At 50.6% G+C, this 17,928-nt stretch overlaps 1 protein-coding gene across 1 annotated transcript in view; it reads left to right on the top strand.

The window, feature by feature from the left end:
* Positions 1 to 17,928, top strand: part of LOC140482503 (SPRY domain-containing protein 3-like) — an 815,899-nt gene that overhangs the window by 489,229 nt on the left and 308,742 nt on the right. Inside the window, exon 7 of the mRNA XM_072580049.1 lies at positions 17,119 to 17,268. Coding sequence (XP_072436150.1) covers positions 17,119 to 17,268 — 150 coding nt within the window. The remainder of the gene's footprint in view (positions 1 to 17,118; positions 17,269 to 17,928) is intronic.

Raw genomic sequence — 17,928 nt, 5'->3', positions numbered from 1 at the left:
GTAATATGTCAGTCAAGGGGTTATAGAGAACCAGGCAGGGAGGGTGGGTAGAGGGGCATCAGTTGGTGTGAATAGTAAGAGGAACCATGGGGCGTGGGTAGAGATACAGGGTTTACCATCGAGAGCCTGGGTATAATGGACCTCTTCAATGCCTCAAGATGGCGGCACAGTCAGACACTCCACTCAGAGCTCCTCTGCTCACCAGTCCCTTTTCCTTTCTCTTTCTTTATTTTCTCCTCTCCCTAGATACCCCCCTGCCCCAACCAACAATGATTGACTGCCTTGCCCTGCCTGCAGAGTGGGGTCAAGGGAATGGGTCATGACTAGAGCCCGGGTGGGAGTGGAGTGTGTGGGCCGAGTCCCGCGGTGGAACAGAGCATGGAGGTAATGTGGCCTTGTCCCGTGGGGCCCTGCAGGCAAGGACTGGAGCTTCAGTGCTCATGGTCATTTATTATAACGTTGGACTTTTCCAATGTTTCATGCTCATCTAAAATCTTTTTTTACATTGTAACAAGACTTGTTTTTTACTCTGTAAGGTTTGTACCTAGGTACTTGTACCTAAGATGGCACCATTAAAGGTAGCCATTGCTAAAACCTTTCACTGTATTCCTAATACTCCTGTACTGGGGTACACGTGGCAATAAAGGATATTCTAATTCTAAATCTAATATTCTAATTCTGATTCTAATTCTATTCAATGTTGAGGACTCCCAAGACAACTCCCTCCCGACTGTATCCCATTGTGCCGACCCTCGGCTGGGTCAGTCCTGCCGGTGGGACAGGCCGTATCCAGGGATGGTGATGGTGGGGTCTGGGACATTGTCTGTAAGGTAGGATTCTGTCGCTATGACTATATCAGGCTGTTGCTGGATGAGTCGGTGAGTCAGCTCTCCCAATGTTGGCGCTAGCCCCCAGATGGCAGTGAGGAGGACACTGCAGGGTCAGACAGGGCAATTAACCTTCTACAGCTCATTGTCAGTAAGGTCAAGGTTTTGGCAGGGGACCATGTGACCACGTGCTGCTGACTGGAGTGGGGACAGACCAAGGGCATCATGGGAATGCAGTCATGGTTCCACCATCAGCTGCAATGGTCCTATAAAAGGGATCGGGGTAGGAGGTACACCCTGCCATTGGTACCTAGGTGCCACTTGTTGTCTCAAGGTCTTGGAGAATGGTGACTCTGGCATCATGAAAACATATGAGAGACGTTTCAGACATCACTGTGACTGGAGCTGATTATACCCAAGACACCAGTTGGCACTGGGAGCATAATTCTCCACTACTGGGTCTATGAAGAGCCGCACCTTCAGCAGCAAAGGCCTGGGCAGGAGAAGGGCACAAGGAGGCCGGTGATGAGGGGGCAGGAAGGGCACACCTCCTCAGCTGCGTGCAGTGCCAAAGCAGCACCACAGGAAATTGCACACACCCAAAGGATTGTCCCTGAGTAGCGGACACTGATCAGCTCACACCTCTCCCGGTAGCTGTCAGATTTGTTGTGCTGTTTAAAACCTTTGCCACTCGCTCTTTCTTAAGAATTAGCTGAGGACCTGAGGTGGTGGATTGTGAGCAGCAACACATTTGATCACCATGACGTCCTTATCCACCCTCATACAGACAGGGCCCTGACAGTGCAGAGGCCTGTGTGTCTATCACTAAATTCCCCTCAGAACAACAGGGCACCATCCTGTAGCTACCAAAGTGCCAAATGACTGGCCAGTGAGATTCATCAACTAACTCAACCAATCAGCTCCCACAGCTGCTGTGGGTAACTGGTTTGTGACAACAAGAGCAGCACGTGTACACAGATTTGCTGCTACCTCTATTCATGCCTTTCCCCTTCAGAAATCACACAGCTCTCCATTCAAGGCCCAAGCACTGTCGGTCAATTCTGAGGGACAAGAGACTGTAGACTTGGCTCCTTCTCCACTCTGTGACCTGGGAGCGATGGCTGTGATTGTAGCACAGCCAGCCATTGGTTCAGACCGTTCAGCATCTGAAGTTGATTTGCGTTGCCTGGCCCAGTCTGATCCAGCTCTGTCAGATAGTCCTTTTAGCAATTTTGTGTTCTGGTGTGCTGTCCAGATCAGGTGCTTCAGTGCGTGAGGGACTTTGAGGAGAGCGCGGCCTGGAATATTCCAGGATGTGGAGACGCTGGTGTTGGGTCGGGGTGTGCAAAGTTAAAAATCCCACAACACCAGGTTATAGTCCAACAGGTTTATTTGGAAGCACTAGCTTTCGGAGTGATGCTCCTTCACCACATGGAGATATTATACTCCACAACCACCTGATGAAGGAGCAGTGCTCCGAAAGCTAGTGCTTCCAATTAAACCTGGTGTTGTGGGATTTTTAACTTGGAATATTCCAGGATGTGGAAGAGGAAGGAAGGTGCTCGGATTACCCAGAGAGGTGGAAGGGTTTGCTGTGAGAACGGAGGATCTTCTGGAGAATCATCACCATCTGATGCAGGCGCATACCAGCTGTGCTGTACAAACGGAGGATGTGATTCCCTGGGTGTCACTTGCAGCTGCCTGGTGGAACATTTCAGTTGAAGACTCTGACTTGAATCGATCCATTCTCATTGCCTGAGTTCCTCCTGTGGGGCCAGCAAGGACTGCCAGTACATACAAATGTCGCAAGATTTCATCAACACGTGCTGCACCATCTGCAATTTCTGCGTCTCGTTTTGATCTCTGCCTCTCTGTGTGCCTGTCTATTTCCTGCATCTCCTCTTTCAATAACAGTCTCAGCAATGGCTACCCTGGTGTCTTTTTAATCTGTCCCACTTTCCACCTCCATCCTGTACTCACAAACAGGACGTCCAACCTGCTTCAGTCAAGAGGAGACAATGCAGACTGCAGATGCTGGAGATCAGAGTTGAGAGTGTTGAGATACTGGAAAAGCACAGCAGGTCAGGCAGCATCCGAGGAGCAGGAGAATCGACATTTCAGACACAAGCCCTTCATCAGGACTGTCCTCATCCAAGTAATACACTACCTCCACAACACTCACAAGTCGTGACTTCTCACTTCCACTTAGCCCAGAGGTAGCAGAGATTGATGAAGGCAGTGTGGGAGATATTGTCTACATGGACTTCAGCAAAGCATTTGACAAAGGTCTGCAGGTTTGACTGGTTTGACTGGTTAGCAGGTTTAGTTCACATGGGATCGAGGAGAGCTAGCCAATTGGATATAAAATTGACTTGAAGGTAGAAGACAGAGGGTGGTGGTGGAGGGTTGTTTTTCAGACTGGAGGCCTGTGACCAGTGGAGTGCCACAAGGATCGGTGCTGGGCCCTCTACTTTTTGTCATTTATATAAATGATTTGGATGTGAGAATAAGAGGTATAATTAGTAAGTTTGCAGATGACACCAAAATTGGAGGTGTAGTGGGCAGCGAAGAGGGTTACCTCAGATTACAACAGGATCTTGACCAGATGGGCCAATGGGCTGAGAAGTGGCAGATGGAGTTTAATTCAGATAAATGTGAGGTGCTGCATTTTGGGAAAGCAAATCAGAGCAGGACTTATACACTTAATGGTAAGGTCCTAGGGAGTGTTGTTGAACAAAGAGACCTTGGAGTGCAGGTTCATAGCTCCTTGAAAGTAGAGTCACAGGTAGATAGGATAGTGAAGAAGGTGTTTGGTATGCTTTCCTTTATTGGTCAGACTATTGAGTACAGGAGTTGGGAGGTCATGTGCTGTACAGGACATTGGTTAGGCCACTGTTGGAATATTGCGTGCAATTCTGGTCTCCTTCCTATCGGAAGGATGTTGTGAAACTTGAAAGGGTTCAGAAAAGATTTACAAGGATATTGCCAGGGTTGGAGGATTTGAGCTACAGGGAGGGGCTGAACAGGCTGGGGCTGTTTTCCTGGAGCATCAGAGGTGAGGGGTGACCTTATAGAGGTTCATATAATCATGAAGGGCATGGATAGGGTGAATAGGTCTTTTCCCTGAGGTGGGGGAGTCCTCACAGTCTCCTCTTGGCGGAGGCAGGTTAGACACCCAGTTTGTGAGTACAGGATGGAGGTGAAATGTGGGACAGATTGTAAAGTCACCAGGGGAAAGATATAAAAAAGACCTTAGGGGCATCTCACACAGAGGGTGGTATGTGTATGGAATGAGCTGCCAGAGGATGTGGTGGAGGCTGGTACAATTACAACATTTAAGAGGCATTTGGATGGGTATATGAATAGGAAGGGTTTGGAGGGATATGGGCTGGGTGCTGGCAAATGGGACTAGTTCAGATTGGGATATCTGGTCGGCATGGACGAGTTGGACCGAAGGGTCTGTTTCCATGTTGTCCATCTCTACGACTCTATGAGGGGACTGTTTCTGCCATTGTCTTTTCCGGAGCCTAGGTCCTGGGTGGTCCGTCTGGTTTCATTCCTTTGAGACTTTGTAATGATTGACACAATTGAGTGAATCCGAACCATTGCAGAGTCAACTGCATTGCTGTAGACCAGCCCTTGTTAAAAAGCGTGGATTTCCTTCCCAGAATCATATTGGTTTTCAGTGACATTTGACAGTGGTGGCCAATATTCAGCCATTTCTTAATGCTAGATTGATTCCTGGGCTGGGATTTGAACCCATTGTCCCTGAGACTATATTGTCACTACTATGCCAGCACTGAGGCCTTTCCCTCGGGGAAACGTAGCAGAGAGATTCTTGGGGTTACTTGTTGAGATTCGAGCTGAGACATCTAGAGAGTGGACACAAATGGAATGAATCTCTGAGTGAGCATGAGGGACAGTGTCGTTAGATAAGGCTGGAGTGTGTGGGAGGTAGCAATCAGCTGCAAGGGAGTACCTAGGATCTGAAGGACTGAGTCACGGATCCTGGTGACATCGGCAAGAAGGTGAATCAGAAAGAAATGTTCCTCAATGACCAAGGGCTTGGAATGGAGCCTCACAGTTTCTGTATGAGGGATTTGGAAATTGGAAATGTCACAAAAAAAATCAAGCTCAGTGCCTTTCCCTCTGGATTACGTTCAGAGGAGGCAATTAAAGCTACATATGGAAAGACAGTTTCACACTGGTGCTCAGTTGAGGATAACGAGGACTAATTCTTAAATAAACACTGGGAGGTAGAGACAAGAAACTGGGAGAAGTGTGTGGACACAGTGAATGGAGTTTGGAATATTCACTGACTCTTGGATTATCTAAAGCAATGAGGGGTGGGGTAAGGGAGGGGAGGGAGAATGAGGGGGTGTGAGAGGGAGGGAGGGGTGTGAGGGAAGGGAGGGGAGTTTAGGGAAGGGAGGGAGGGGAGGGGAGTGAGAGAGAGTGGGGGATGGAGAGGAGTAAAGGGATGGGGTGTGAGGGAGGGGAGTGAGAGGGAAGGAGGGGGGAGGGGGGTAGTGAGGGATAGCAAGGGGGAGGAAGGGGAGTGTGGAGGGAAGGAGGGCAAGTGTCAGGGTGTGAGGGGGAGGGAGGGGGAGTGAAGACAAGGGGGAGGGGGAGAGTGAGTTGGAGAGAGGGGCAGTGAGTGAGTGTGTGGGGAGAGTGAGGTGAGAGTGAGGGGGATAAGGGAGGAGTGAGAGTGGAGAGAGTGAGAGTGAGGGGGAGTGAGAGAGAATGAGGGGTAGTGAGGGAGAGTTAGACGTAATTGAGGGATGGTGAAGGGAGGGTGAGGGAGAGTGAAGGGGGAGTGGGGGAGAGTGAAGGGGGAGTGGGGGAGAGTGAAGGGGGAGTGGGGGAGAGTGAAGGGGGAGTGGGGGAGAGTGAAGGGGGAGTGGGGGAGAGTGAAGGGGGAGTGGGGGAGAGTGAAGGGGGAGTGGGGGAGAGTGAAGGGGGAGTGGGGGAGAGTGAAGGGGGAGTGGGGGAGAGTGAAGGGGGAGTGGGGGAGAGTGAAGGGGGAGTGGGGGAGAGTGAGGGGGGAGTGGGGGAGAGTGAGGGGGGAGTGGGGGAGAGTGAGGGGGGAGTGGGGGAGAGTGAAGGGGGAGTGGGGGAGAGTGAAGGGGGAGTGGGGGAGAGTGAGGGGGGAGTGGGGGAGAGTGAGGGGGGAGTGGGGGAGAGTGAAGGGGGAGTGGGGGAGAGTGAAGGGGGAGTGGGGGAGAGTGAAGGGGGAGTGGGGGAGAGTGAAGGGGGAGTGGGGGAGAGTGAGGGGGGAGTGGGGGAGAGTGAAGGGGGAGTGGGGGAGAGTGAAGGGGGAGTGGGGGAGAGTGAGGGGGGAGTGGGGGAGAGTGAAGGGGGAGTGGGGGAGAGTGAAGGGGGAGTGGGGGAGAGTGAAGGGGGAGTGGGGGAGAGTGAAGGGGGAGTGGGGGAGAGTGAAGGGGGAGTGGGGGAGAGTGAAGGGGGAGTGGGGGAGAGTGAAGGGGGAGTGGGGGAGAGTGAAGGGGGAGTGGGGGAGGGTGAAGGGGGAGTGGGGGAGAGTGAAGGGGGAGTGGGGGAGAGTGAAGGGGGAGTGGGGGAGAGTGAGGGGGGAGTGGGGGAGAGTGAAGGGGGAGTGGGGGAGAGTGAGGGGGGAGTGGGGGAGAGTGAGGGGGGAGTGGGGGAGAGTGAAGGGGGAGTGGGGGAGAGTGAAGGGGGAGTGGGGGAGAGTGAGGGGGGAGTGGGGGAGAGTGAAGGGGGAGTGGGGGAGGGTGAAGGGGGAGTGGGGGAGAGTGAAGGGGGAGTGGGGGAGAGTGAAGGGGGAGTGGGGGAGAGTGAGGGGGGAGTGGGGGAGAGTGAAGGGGGAGTGGGGGAGAGTGAGGGGGGAGTGGGGGAGAGTGAGGGGGGAGTGGGGGAGAGTGAAGGGGGAGTGGGGGAGAGTGAAGGGGGAGTGGGGGAGAGTGAGGGGGGAGTGGGGGAGAGTGAAGGGGGAGTGGGGGAGAGTGAAGGGGGAGTGGGGGAGAGTGAAGGGGGAGTGGGGGAGAGTGAGGGGGGAGTGGGGGAGAGTGAAGGGGGAGTGGGGGAGAGTGAAGGGGGAGTGGGGGAGAGTGAAGGGGGAGTGGGGGAGAGTGAAGGGGGAGTGGGGGAGAGTGAAGGGGGAGTGGGGGAGAGTGAGGGGGGAGTGGGGGAGAGTGAGGGGGGAGTGGGGGAGAGTGAAGGGGGAGTGGGGGAGAGTGAAGGGGGAGTGGGGGAGAGTGAAGGGGGAGTGGGGGAGAGTGAGGGGGGAGTGGGGGAGAGTGAAGGGGGAGTGGGGGAGAGTGAGGGGGGAGTGGGGGAGAGTGAGGGGGGAGTGGGGGAGAGTGAAGGGGGAGTGGGGGAGAGTGAAGGGGGAGTGGGGGAGAGTGAGGGGGGAGTGGGGGAGAGTGAGGGGGGAGTGGGGGAGAGTGAGGGGGGAGTGGGGGAGAGTGAAGGGGGAGTGAGGGAGAGTGAGGGGGGAGTGGGGGAGAGTGAAGGGGGAGTGGGGGAGAGTGAAGGGGGAGTGGGGGAGAGTGAAGGGGGAGTGGGGGAGAGTGAGGGGGGAGTGGGGGAGAGTGAGGGGGGAGTGGGGGAGAGTGAGGGGGGAGTGGGGGAGAGTGAGGGGGGAGTGGGGGAGAGTGAGGGGGGAGTGGGGGAGAGTGAGGGGGGAGTGGGGGAGAGTGAGGGGGGAGTGGGGGAGAGTGAGGGGGGAGTGGGGGAGAGTGAGGGGGGAGTGGGGGAGAGTGAGGGGGGAGTGGGGGAGAGTGAGGGGGGAGTGGGGGAGAGTGAGGGGGGAGTGGGGGAGAGTGAAGGGGGAGTGGGGGAGAGTGAAGGGGGAGTGGGGGAGAGTGAAGGGGGAGTGGGGGAGAGTGAGGGGGGAGTGGGGGAGAGTGAGGGGGGAGTGGGGGAGAGTGAGGGGGGAGTGGGGGAGAGTGAGGGGGGAGTGGGGGAGAGTGAGGAGCCAGGTAACCCTGTGGGAGATCACTTTTTAATTGTTGATGGAGGTTAAACCTCTGACTCAGGTATTTCTCTCTTTCAGTTTGTGTGTGTTTTACCTCTCAGTGTGAACAAGGCAATAATACTGACTCTGTGTGTGTGTCTGTCTGTCTGTCTGTCTGCGTGTTTGTGTGTGTCTCTCTCTCTGTGGCTGTGTGTCCAAATCATGTGTGTGTGTATGTATGTGTGTGTGTGTGTGTGTGTGTGTGTGTGTGTGTCTTTCTGTGTGTCTGTGTTTGTGTGTGTGTCTCTCTCTGTGCCTGTCTGTCTGTCTGTCTGTCTGTGTTTGTGTGTGTGTGTCTGTGTGTCTGTCTGTGTCTGTGTGTGTGTGTCTATCTGCATGTTTGTGTCTTTCTCTCTCTCTCTGTGCCTGTGTCCAAATTGTGTCTGTTGTGTGTGTGTGTTTCTGTGTGTCTGTGTTTGTGTGTGTCTCTCTCTCTCCATGCCTATGTGTATTGGTATATCTATCTGTGTGTGTGTACCTGTGTGTATGTGTGTGTCTGTCTGTCTATCTGTATGTCTCCCTCTCTCTCTCTCTCTCTGTGCCTGTGTGTATGTGTGTGCCTGTCTGTCTATCTGTGTGTGTGTGTTTCTCTCTCTGTGCCTGTGTGTATGTGTCTGTCTGTCTGTCTATCTGTGTGTGTGTGTTTCTCTCTCTGTGCCTGTGTGTATGTGTGTGTCTGTCTGTCTATCTGTATGTCTCTCTCTCTCTCTGTGCCTGTGTGTATGTGTGTGTCTGTCTGTCTATCTGTGTGTGTGTTTCTCTCTCTCTCTGTGCCTGTGTGTATGTGTGTGTCTGTCTGTCTATCTGTGTGTGTGTGTGTCTCTCTCTCTGTGCCTGTGTGTATGTGTGTGTCTGTCTGTCTATCTCTGTGTGTGTGTTTCTCTCTCTGTGCCTGTGTGTATGTGTGTGTCTGTCTATCTGTGTATGTGTCTCTCTTTCTCTGTGCCTGTGTGTATGTGTGTGTCTGTCTATCTATCTGTGTGTGTGTGCCTGTGTGTATGTGTGTGTCTATCTGTCTATCTGTGTGTGTGTTTCTCGCTCTGTGCCTGTGTGTATGTGTGTGTGTGTCTGTCTATCTGTATGTCTCTCTCTCTCTCTCTCTCTCTGTGCCTGTGTGTATGTGTCTGTCTGTCTGTCTATCTGTGTGTGTGTGTGTCTCTCTCTCTGTGCCTGTGTGTATGTGTGTGTCTGTCTCTCTATCTCTGTGTGTGTGTGTGTGTCTCTCTCTCTGTGCCTGTGTGTATGTGTGTGTCTGTCTGTCTATCTGTGTGTGTGTGTGTGTCTCTCTCTCTGTGCCTGTGTGTATGTGTGTGTCTGTCTGTCTATCTCTGTGTGTGTGTGTCTCTCTCTCTGTGCCTGTGTGTATGTGTGTGTGTGTCTGTCTATCTGTGTGTGTGTTTCTCTCTCTCTCTGTGCCTGTGTGTATGTGTGTATCTGTCTGTCTATCTCTCTGTGTGTGTGTGTGTCTCTCTCTGTGCCTGTGTGTATGTGTGTGTCTGTCTGTCTATCTGTATGTCTCTCTCTCTCTCTCTCTCTGTGCCTGTGTGTATGTGTCTGTCTGTCTGTCTATCTGTGTGTGTGTGTGTCTCTCTCTCTGTGCCTGTGTGTATGTGTGTGTCTGTCTCTCTATCTCTGTGTGTGTGTGTGTGTCTCTCTCTCTGTGCCTGTGTGTATGTGTGTGTCTGTCTGTCTATCTGTGTGTGTGTGTGTGTGTCTCTCTCTCTGTGCCTGTGTGTATGTGTGTGTGTGTCTGTCTATCTCTGTGTGTGTGTCTCTCTCTCTCTGTGCCTGTGTGTATGTGTGTGTCTGTCTGTCTATCTGTGTGTGTGTCTCTCTCTCTCTGTGCCTGTGTGTATGTGTGTGTGTGTCTGTCTATCTGTGTGTGTGTTTCTCTCTCTCTCTGTGCCTGTGTGTATGTGTGTATCTGTCTGTCTATCTCTGTGTGTGTGTTTCTCTCTCTCTCTGTGCCTGTGTGTATGTGTGTATCTGTCTGTCTATCTCTGTGTGTGTGTTTCTCTCTCTGTGCCTGTGTGTATGTGTGTGTCTATCTGTCTATCTGTGTGTGTGTTTCTCGCTCTGTGCCTGTGTGTATGTGTGTGTGTGTCTGTCTATCTGTGTGTGTGTTTCTCTCTCTCTCTGTGCCTGTGTGTATGTGTGTATCTGTCTGTCTATCTCTGTGTGTGTGTGTGTGTCTCTCTCTGTGCCTGTGTGTATGTGTGTGTCTGTCTGTCTATCTCTGTGTGTGTGTCTCTCTCTCTCTGTGCCTGTGTGTATGTGTGTGTGTGTCTGTCTATCTGTGTGTGTGTTTCTCTCTCTCTCTGTGCCTGTGTGTATGTGTGTGTCTGTCTCTCTATCTCTGTGTGTGTGTGTGTGTCTCTCTCTCTGTGCCTGTGTGTATGTGTGTGTCTGTCTGTCTATCTGTGTGTGTGTGTGTGTGTGTCTGTCTATCTGTGTGTGTGTGTCTCTCTCTCTCTGTGCCTGTGTGTATGTGTGTGTGTGTCTGTCTATCTGTGTGTGTGTTTCTCTCTCTCTCTGTGCCTGTGTGTATGTGTGTGTCTATCTGTGTGTGTGTGTCTCTCTCTCTCTCTCTGTGCCTGTGTGTATGTGTGTGTCTGTCTATCTGTGTGTGTCTCTCTCTCTCTCTCTCTGTGCCTGTGTGTATGTGTGTGTGTGTGTCTCTCTCTCTCTCTCTGTGCCTGTGTGTATGTGTGTGTCTGTCTGTCTATCTGTGTGTGTGTCTCTCTCTCTCTCTCTGTGCCTGTGTGTATGTGTCTGTCTGTCTGTCTATCTGTGTGTGTGTGTCTCTCTCTCTCTGTGCCTGTGTGTATGTGTGTGTGTGTCTGTCTATCTGTGTGTGTGTTTCTCTCTCTCTCTGTGCCTGTGTGTATGTGTGTGTCTGTCTATCTGTGTGTGTGTGTCTCTCTCTCTCTCTCTGTGCCTGTGTGTATGTGTGTGTCTGTCTATCTGTGTGTGTCTCTCTCTCTCTCTCTCTGTGCCTGTGTGTATGTGTGTGTCTGTCTGTCTATCTGTGTGTGTGTCTCTCTGTCTCTCTCTGTGCCTGTGTGTATGTGTCTGTCTGTCTGTCTATCTGTGTGTGTGTGTCTCTCTCTCTCTGTGCCTGTGTGTATGTGTGTGTCTGTCTCTCTATCTCTGTGTGTGTGTGTGTGTCTCTCTCTCTGTGCCTGTGTGTATGTGTGTGTCTGTCTGTCTATCTGTGTGTGTGTGTGTGTCTCTCTCTCTGTGCCTGTGTGTATGTGTGTGTGTGTCTGTCTATCTGTGTGTGTGTTTCTCTCTCTCTCTCTGTGCCTGTGTGTATCTGTCTGTCTATCTCTGTGTGTGTGTCTCTCTCTCTCTCTGTGCCTGTGTGTATGTGTGTGTCTGTCTGTCTATCTCTGTGTGTGTGTCTCTCTCTCTCTGTGCCTGTGTGTATGTGTGTGTCTGTCTGTCTATCTGTGTGTGTGTGTGTCTCTCTCTCTGTGCCTGTGTGTATGTGTGTGTCTGTCTCTCTATCTCTGTGTGTGTGTGTCTCTCTCTCTCTGTGCCTGTGTGTATGTGTGTGTCTGTCTGTCTATCTCTGTGTGTGTGTCTCTCTCTCTCTGTGCCTGTGTGTATGTGTGTGTGTGTCTGTCTATCTGTGTGTGTGTTTCTCTCTCTCTCTGTGCCTGTGTGTATGTGTGTGTCTGTCTCTCTATCTCTGTGTGTGTGTGTGTGTCTCTCTCTCTGTGCCTGTGTGTATGTGTGTGTCTGTCTGTCTATCTGTGTGTGTGTGTGTGTCTCTCTCTCTGTGCCTGTGTGTATGTGTGTGTCTGTCTGTCTATCTCTGTGTGTGTGTGTCTCTCTCTCTGTGCCTGTGTGTATGTGTGTGTGTGTCTGTCTATCTGTGTGTGTGTTTCTCTCTCTCTCTGTGCCTGTGTGTATGTGTGTGTCTGTCTCTCTATCTCTGTGTGTGTGTGTGTGTCTCTCTCTCTGTGCCTGTGTGTATGTGTGTGTCTGTCTGTCTATCTGTGTGTGTGTGTGTGTGTCTGTCTATCTGTGTGTGTGTGTCTCTCTCTCTCTGTGCCTGTGTGTATGTGTGTGTGTGTCTGTCTATCTGTGTGTGTGTTTCTCTCTCTCTCTGTGCCTGTGTGTATGTGTGTGTCTGTCTATCTGTGTGTGTGTGTCTCTCTCTCTCTCTCTCTGTGCCTGTGTGTATGTGTGTGTCTGTCTATCTGTGTGTGTGTCTCTCTCTCTCTCTCTCTGTGCCTGTGTGTATGTGTGTGTGTGTGTCTCTCTCTCTCTCTCTCTGTGCCTGTGTGTATGTGTGTGTCTGTCTGTCTATCTGTGTGTGTGTCTCTCTCTCTCTCTCTGTGCCTGTGTGTATGTGTCTGTCTGTCTGTCTATCTGTGTGTGTGTGTGTCTCTCTCTCTGTGCCTGTGTGTATGTGTGTGTCTGTCTCTCTATCTCTGTGTGTGTGTGTGTGTCTCTCTCTCTGTGCCTGTGTGTATGTGTGTGTCTGTCTGTCTATCTGTGTGTGTGTGTGTGTCTCTCTCTCTGTGCCTGTGTGTATGTGTGTGTGTGTCTGTCTATCTGTGTGTGTGTTTCTCTCTCTCTCTCTGTGCCTGTGTGTATCTGTCTGTCTATCTCTGTGTGTGTGTCTCTCTCTCTCTCTGTGCCTGTGTGTATGTGTGTGTCTGTCTGTCTATCTCTGTGTGTGTGTCTCTCTCTCTCTGTGCCTGTGTGTATGTGTGTGTCTGTCTGTCTATCTCTGTGTGTGTGTTTCTCTCTCTGTGCCTGTGTGTATGTGTGTGTCTGTCTGTCTATCTGTGTGTGTGTGTGTGTCTCTCTCTCTGTGCCTGTGTGTATGTGTGTGTGTGTCTGTCTATCTGTGTGTGTGTTTCTCTCTCTCTCTCTGTGCCTGTGTGTATCTGTCTGTCTATCTCTGTGTGTGTGTGTCTCTCTCTCTCTGTGCCTGTGTGTATGTGTGTGTCTGTCTGTCTATCTCTGTGTGTGTGTCTCTCTCTCTCTGTGCCTGTGTGTATGTGTGTATCTGTCTGTCTATCTCTGTGTGTGTGTGTCTCTCTCTGTGCCTGTGTGTATGTGTGTGTCTGTCTGTCTATCTCTGTGTGTGTGTCTCTCTCTCTCTGTGCCTGTGTGTATGTGTGTGTGTGTCTGTCTATCTGTGTGTGTGTTTCTCTCTCTCTCTGTGCCTGTGTGTATGTGTGTGTCTGTCTCTCTATCTCTGTGTGTGTGTGTGTGTCTCTCTCTCTGTGCCTGTGTGTATGTGTGTGTCTGTCTGTCTATCTGTGTGTGTGTGTGTGTGTCTCTCTCTGTGCCTGTGTGTATGTGTGTGTCTGTCTGTCTATCTCTGTGTGTGTGTGTCTCTCTCTCTGTGCCTGTGTGTATGTGTGTGTGTGTCTGTCTATCTGTGTGTGTGTTTCTCTCTCTCTCTGTGCCTGTGTGTATGTGTGTGTCTGTCTCTCTATCTCTGTGTGTGTGTGTGTGTCTCTCTCTCTGTGCCTGTGTGTATGTGTGTGTCTGTCTGTCTATCTGTGTGTGTGTGTGTGTGTGTCTGTCTATCTGTGTGTGTGTGTCTCTCTCTCTCTGTGCCTGTGTGTATGTGTGTGTGTGTCTGTCTATCTGTGTGTGTGTTTCTCTCTCTCTCTGTGCCTGTGTGTATGTGTGTGTCTGTCTCTCTATCTCTGTGTGTGTGTGTGTGTCTCTCTCTCTGTGCCTGTGTGTATGTGTGTGTCTGTCTGTCTATCTGTGTGTGTGTGTGTGTGTGTCTGTCTATCTGTGTGTGTGTGTGTGTCTCTCTCTCTGTGCCTGTGTGTATGTGTGTGTGTGTCTGTCTATCTGTGTGTGTGTTTCTCTCTCTCTCTGTGCCTGTGTGTATGTGTGTGTCTGTCTCTCTATCTCTGTGTGTGTGTGTGTGTCTCTCTCTCTGTGCCTGTGTGTATGTGTGTGTCTGTCTGTCTATCTGTGTGTGTGTGTGTGTGTGTCTGTCTATCTGTGTGTGTGTGTCTCTCTCTCTCTGTGCCTGTGTGTATGTGTGTGTGTGTCTGTCTATCTGTGTGTGTGTGTGTCTCTCTCTCTCTCTCTGTGCCTGTGTGTATGTGTGTGTGTGTCTGTGTGTGTGTGTCTCTCTCTCTCTCTGTGCCTGTGTGTATGTGTGTGTCTGTCTGTCTATCTGTGTGTGTGTCTCTCTCTCTCTCTCTGTGCCTGTGTGTATGTGTGTGTCTGTCTATCTGTGTGTGTGTCTCTCTCTCTCTCTCTCTGTGCCTGTGTGTATGTGTCTGTCTGTCTGTCTATCTGTGTGTGTGTGTGTCTCTCTCTCTGTGCCTGTGTGTATGTGTGTGTCTGTCTGTCTATCTCTGTGTGTGTGTGTGTGTCTCTCTCTCTGTGCCTGTGTGTATGTGTGTGTCTGTCTGTCTATCTGTGTGTGTGTCTCTCTCTCTCTCTCTGTGCCTGTGTGTATGTGTCTGTCTGTCTGTCTATCTGTGTGTGTGTGTCTCTCTCTCTCTGTGCCTGTGTGTATGTGTGTGTCTGTCTGTCTATCTGTGTGTGTGTGTGTGTCTCTCTCTCTGTGCCTGTGTGTATGTGTGTGTCTGTCTCTGTGTGTGTGTGTCTCTCTCTCTCTGTGCCTGTGTGTATGTGTGTGTGTGTCTGTCTATCTGTGTGTGTGTGTCTCTCTCTCTGTGCCTGTGTGTATGTGTGTGTCTGTCTATCTGTGTGTGTGTGTGTCTCTCTCTCTCTCTCTCTGTGCCTGTGTGTATGTGTGTGTCTGTCTATCTCTGTGTGTGTGTCTCTCTCTCTCTCTGTGCCTGTGTGTATGTGTGTGTCTGTCTGTCTATCTCTGTGTGTGTGTCTCTCTCTCTCTCTCTCTGTGCCTGTGTGTATGTGTGTGTGTGTGTCTCTCTCTCTCTCTGTGCCTGTGTGTATGTGTGTGTCTGTCTGTCTATCTGTGTGTGTGTGTGTCTCTCTCTCTCTGTGCCTGTGTGTATGTGTCTGTCTGTCTGTCTATCTGTGTGTGTGTGTGTCTCTCTCTCTGTGCCTGTGTGTATGTGTGTGTCTGTCTCTCTATCTCTGTGTGTGTGTGTGTGTCTCTCTCTCTGTGCCTGTGTGTATGTGTGTGTCTGTCTGTCTATCTGTGTGTGTGTGTGTGTGTCTCTCTCTCTGTGCCTGTGTGTATGTGTGTGTCTGTCTGTCTATCTCTGTGTGTGTGTGTCTCTCTCTCTGTGCCTGTGTGTATGTGTGTGTGTGTCTGTCTATCTGTGTGTGTGTTTCTCTCTCTCTCTGTGCCTGTGTGTATCTGTCTGTCTATCTCTGTGTGTGTGTGTCTCTCTCTCTCTGTGCCTGTGTGTATGTGTGTGTCTGTCTGTCTATCTCTGTGTGTGTGTCTCTCTCTCTCTGTGCCTGTGTGTATGTGTGTGTGTGTCTGTCTATCTGTGTGTGTGTGTCTCTCTCTCTCTGTGCCTGTGTGTATGTGTGTGTCTGTCTCTCTATCTCTGTGTGTGTGTGTGTCTCTCTCTCTGTGCCTGTGTGTATGTGTGTGTCTGTCTGTCTATCTGTGTGTGTGTGTGTGTCTCTCTCTCTGTGCCTGTGTGTATGTGTGTGTCTGTCTGTCTATCTGTGTGTGTGTGTGTGTCTCTCTCTCTCTGTGCCTGTGTGTATGTGTGTGTGTGTCTGTCTATCTGTGTGTGTGTTTCTCTCTCTCTCTGTGCCTGTGTGTATGTGTGTGTGTGTCTGTCTATCTGTGTGTGTGTGTTTCTCTCTCTGTGCCTGTGTGTATGTGTGTGTCTGTCTATCTGTGTGTGTGTGTCTCTCTCTCTCTCTCTGTGCCTGTGTGTATGTGTGTGTCTGTCTCTCTATCTCTGTGTGTGTGTGTGTCTCTCTCTCTGTGCCTGTGTGTATGTGTGTGTCTGTCTGTCTATCTGTGTGTGTGTGTGTGTCTCTCTCTCTGTGCCTGTGTGTATGTGTGTGTCTGTCTGTCTATCTGTGTGTGTGTGTGTGTCTCTCTCTCTCTGTGCCTGTGTGTATGTGTGTGTGTGTCTGTCTATCTGTGTGTGTGTTTCTCTCTCTCTCTGTGCCTGTGTGTATGTGTGTATCTGTCTATCTGTGTGTGTGTCTCTCTCTCTCTCTCTCTGTGCCTGTGTGTATGTGTGTGTGTGTCTGTCTATCTGTGTGTGTGTGTGTCTCTCTCTCTCTGTGCCTGTGTGTATGTGTGTGTGTGTGTCTGTCTATCTGTGTGTGTGTGTGTCTCTCTCTCTCTGTGCCTGTGTGTATGTGTGTGTGTGTGTCTCTCTCTCTCTCTCTCTGTGCCTGTGTGTATGTGTGTGTCTGTCTATCTGTGTGTGTGTGTGTCTCTCTCTCTCTGTGCCTGTGTGTATGTGTGTGTGTGTGTCTCTCTCTCTCTCTCTCTGTGCCTGTGTGTATGTGTGTGTCTGTCTATCTGTGTGTGTGTCTCTCTCTCTCTCTCTCTGTGCCTGTGTGTATGTGTGTGTCTGTCTGTCTATCTGTGTGTGTGTCTCTCTCTCTCTCTCTGTGCCTGTGTGTATGTGTGTGTCTGTCTGTCTATCTGTGTGTGTGTGTTTCTCTCTCTGTGCCTGTGTGTATGTGTGTGTGTGTCTGTCTATCTGTGTGTGTGTCTCTCTCTCTCTCTCTGTGCCTGTGTGTATGTGTGTGTCTGTCTGTCTATCTGTGTGTGTGTGTTTCTCTCTCTGTGCCTGTGTGTATGTGTGTGTCTGTCTGTCTATCTGTGTGTGTGTCTCTCTCTCTCTCTCTCTGTGCCTGTGTGTATGTGTGTGTCTGTCTGTCTATCTGTGTGTGTGTCTCTCTCTCTCTCTCTGTGCCTGTGTGTATGTGTGTGTCTGTCTGTCTATCTGTGTGTGTGTGTCTCTCTCTCTCTCTCTGTGCCTGTGTGTATGTGTGTGTGTGTCTGTGTGTGTGTGTCTCTCTCTCTCTCTGTGCCTGTGTGTATGTGTGTGTGTGTCTGTGTGTGTGTGTCTCTCTCTCTCTCTGTGCCTGTGTGTATGTGTGTGTCTGTCTGTCTATCTGTGTGTGTGTGTCTCTCTCTCTCTCTCTCTGTGCCTGTGTGTATGTGTGTGTGTGTCTGTGTGTGTGTGTCTCTCTCTCTCTCTGTGCCTGTGTGTATGTGTGTGTCTGTCTGTCTATCTGTGTGTGTGTGTCTCTCTCTCTCTCTCTCTGTGCCTGTGTGTATGTGTGTGTGTGTCTGTGTGTGTGTGTCTCTCTCTCTCTCTGTGCCTGTGTGTATGTGTGTGTCTGTCTGTCTATCTGTGTGTGTGTCTCTCTCTCTAGGTGCTTGAGTATGCTGGCAAAGGGAAAAGTATTATGGATGTGGGACTTGCACAGGCGAAGTTGCCCCTGAGCACCAGGAGTCACTACTTTGAGGTGGAGATTGTGAATCCAGGTGCCAAGTGCTACATTGCAGTGGGAGTAGCGAGAAAGGTAGGTGGAAATGACATTGACATTATGTTTATTAAACCTCTCCCTGTTTATCTCAATCTGTGCTCCATAGTCAGTGACTGTCAGCACAGATCAGAGACTGAACCGTACGGGGCTAACGTGCTGGAAACCAAGCTCTGCTTTGCTTGGACTCTTCACAGAAGTTGGAGATTTCAAAAATTATGTAGAATTTATAATTTACTTGACTTTCAAGACCCAGGCTGATGGAAAGTACAGACCACATTTTTAGTTCTTTATGAGAATCACTATTTATTACAATTAAATAGACTCCCTACAAGTAAACAATTATGAAGCACCAGTATATAATTCCACTAGTTACAACTCTAATCCCCTTATAAACTGACACACACACACTCTCACACACAGACACACACACACAAACACACACACACTCATGCACGTGCACACAGACACACACGTGCACACATACACTCACACACACACGCACACAAACACACACACACACACACTCACACACACGCACAAACATGCACGCACACACAGACTCACACACACACACACATACATGCATGCACGTGCGCGCACAGACACAGACAGGGAGAAAAACAGCAGGGTTTTGAGCAGAGGAAAAGCCTAAAAAAGAACTCAGTGGGTTTCCGTTCACAGAATCTATTGAGGCGA

The sequence above is a fragment of the Chiloscyllium punctatum genome, chromosome 10 (genome assembly GCF_047496795.1).
Source record: "Chiloscyllium punctatum isolate Juve2018m chromosome 10, sChiPun1.3, whole genome shotgun sequence".
In the NCBI taxonomy this organism is placed as follows: domain Eukaryota; kingdom Metazoa; phylum Chordata; class Chondrichthyes; order Orectolobiformes; family Hemiscylliidae; genus Chiloscyllium; species Chiloscyllium punctatum.
Note: the sequence above shows the minus strand (reverse complement) of the source record. Positions and strands in the feature narration are given on the sequence as shown.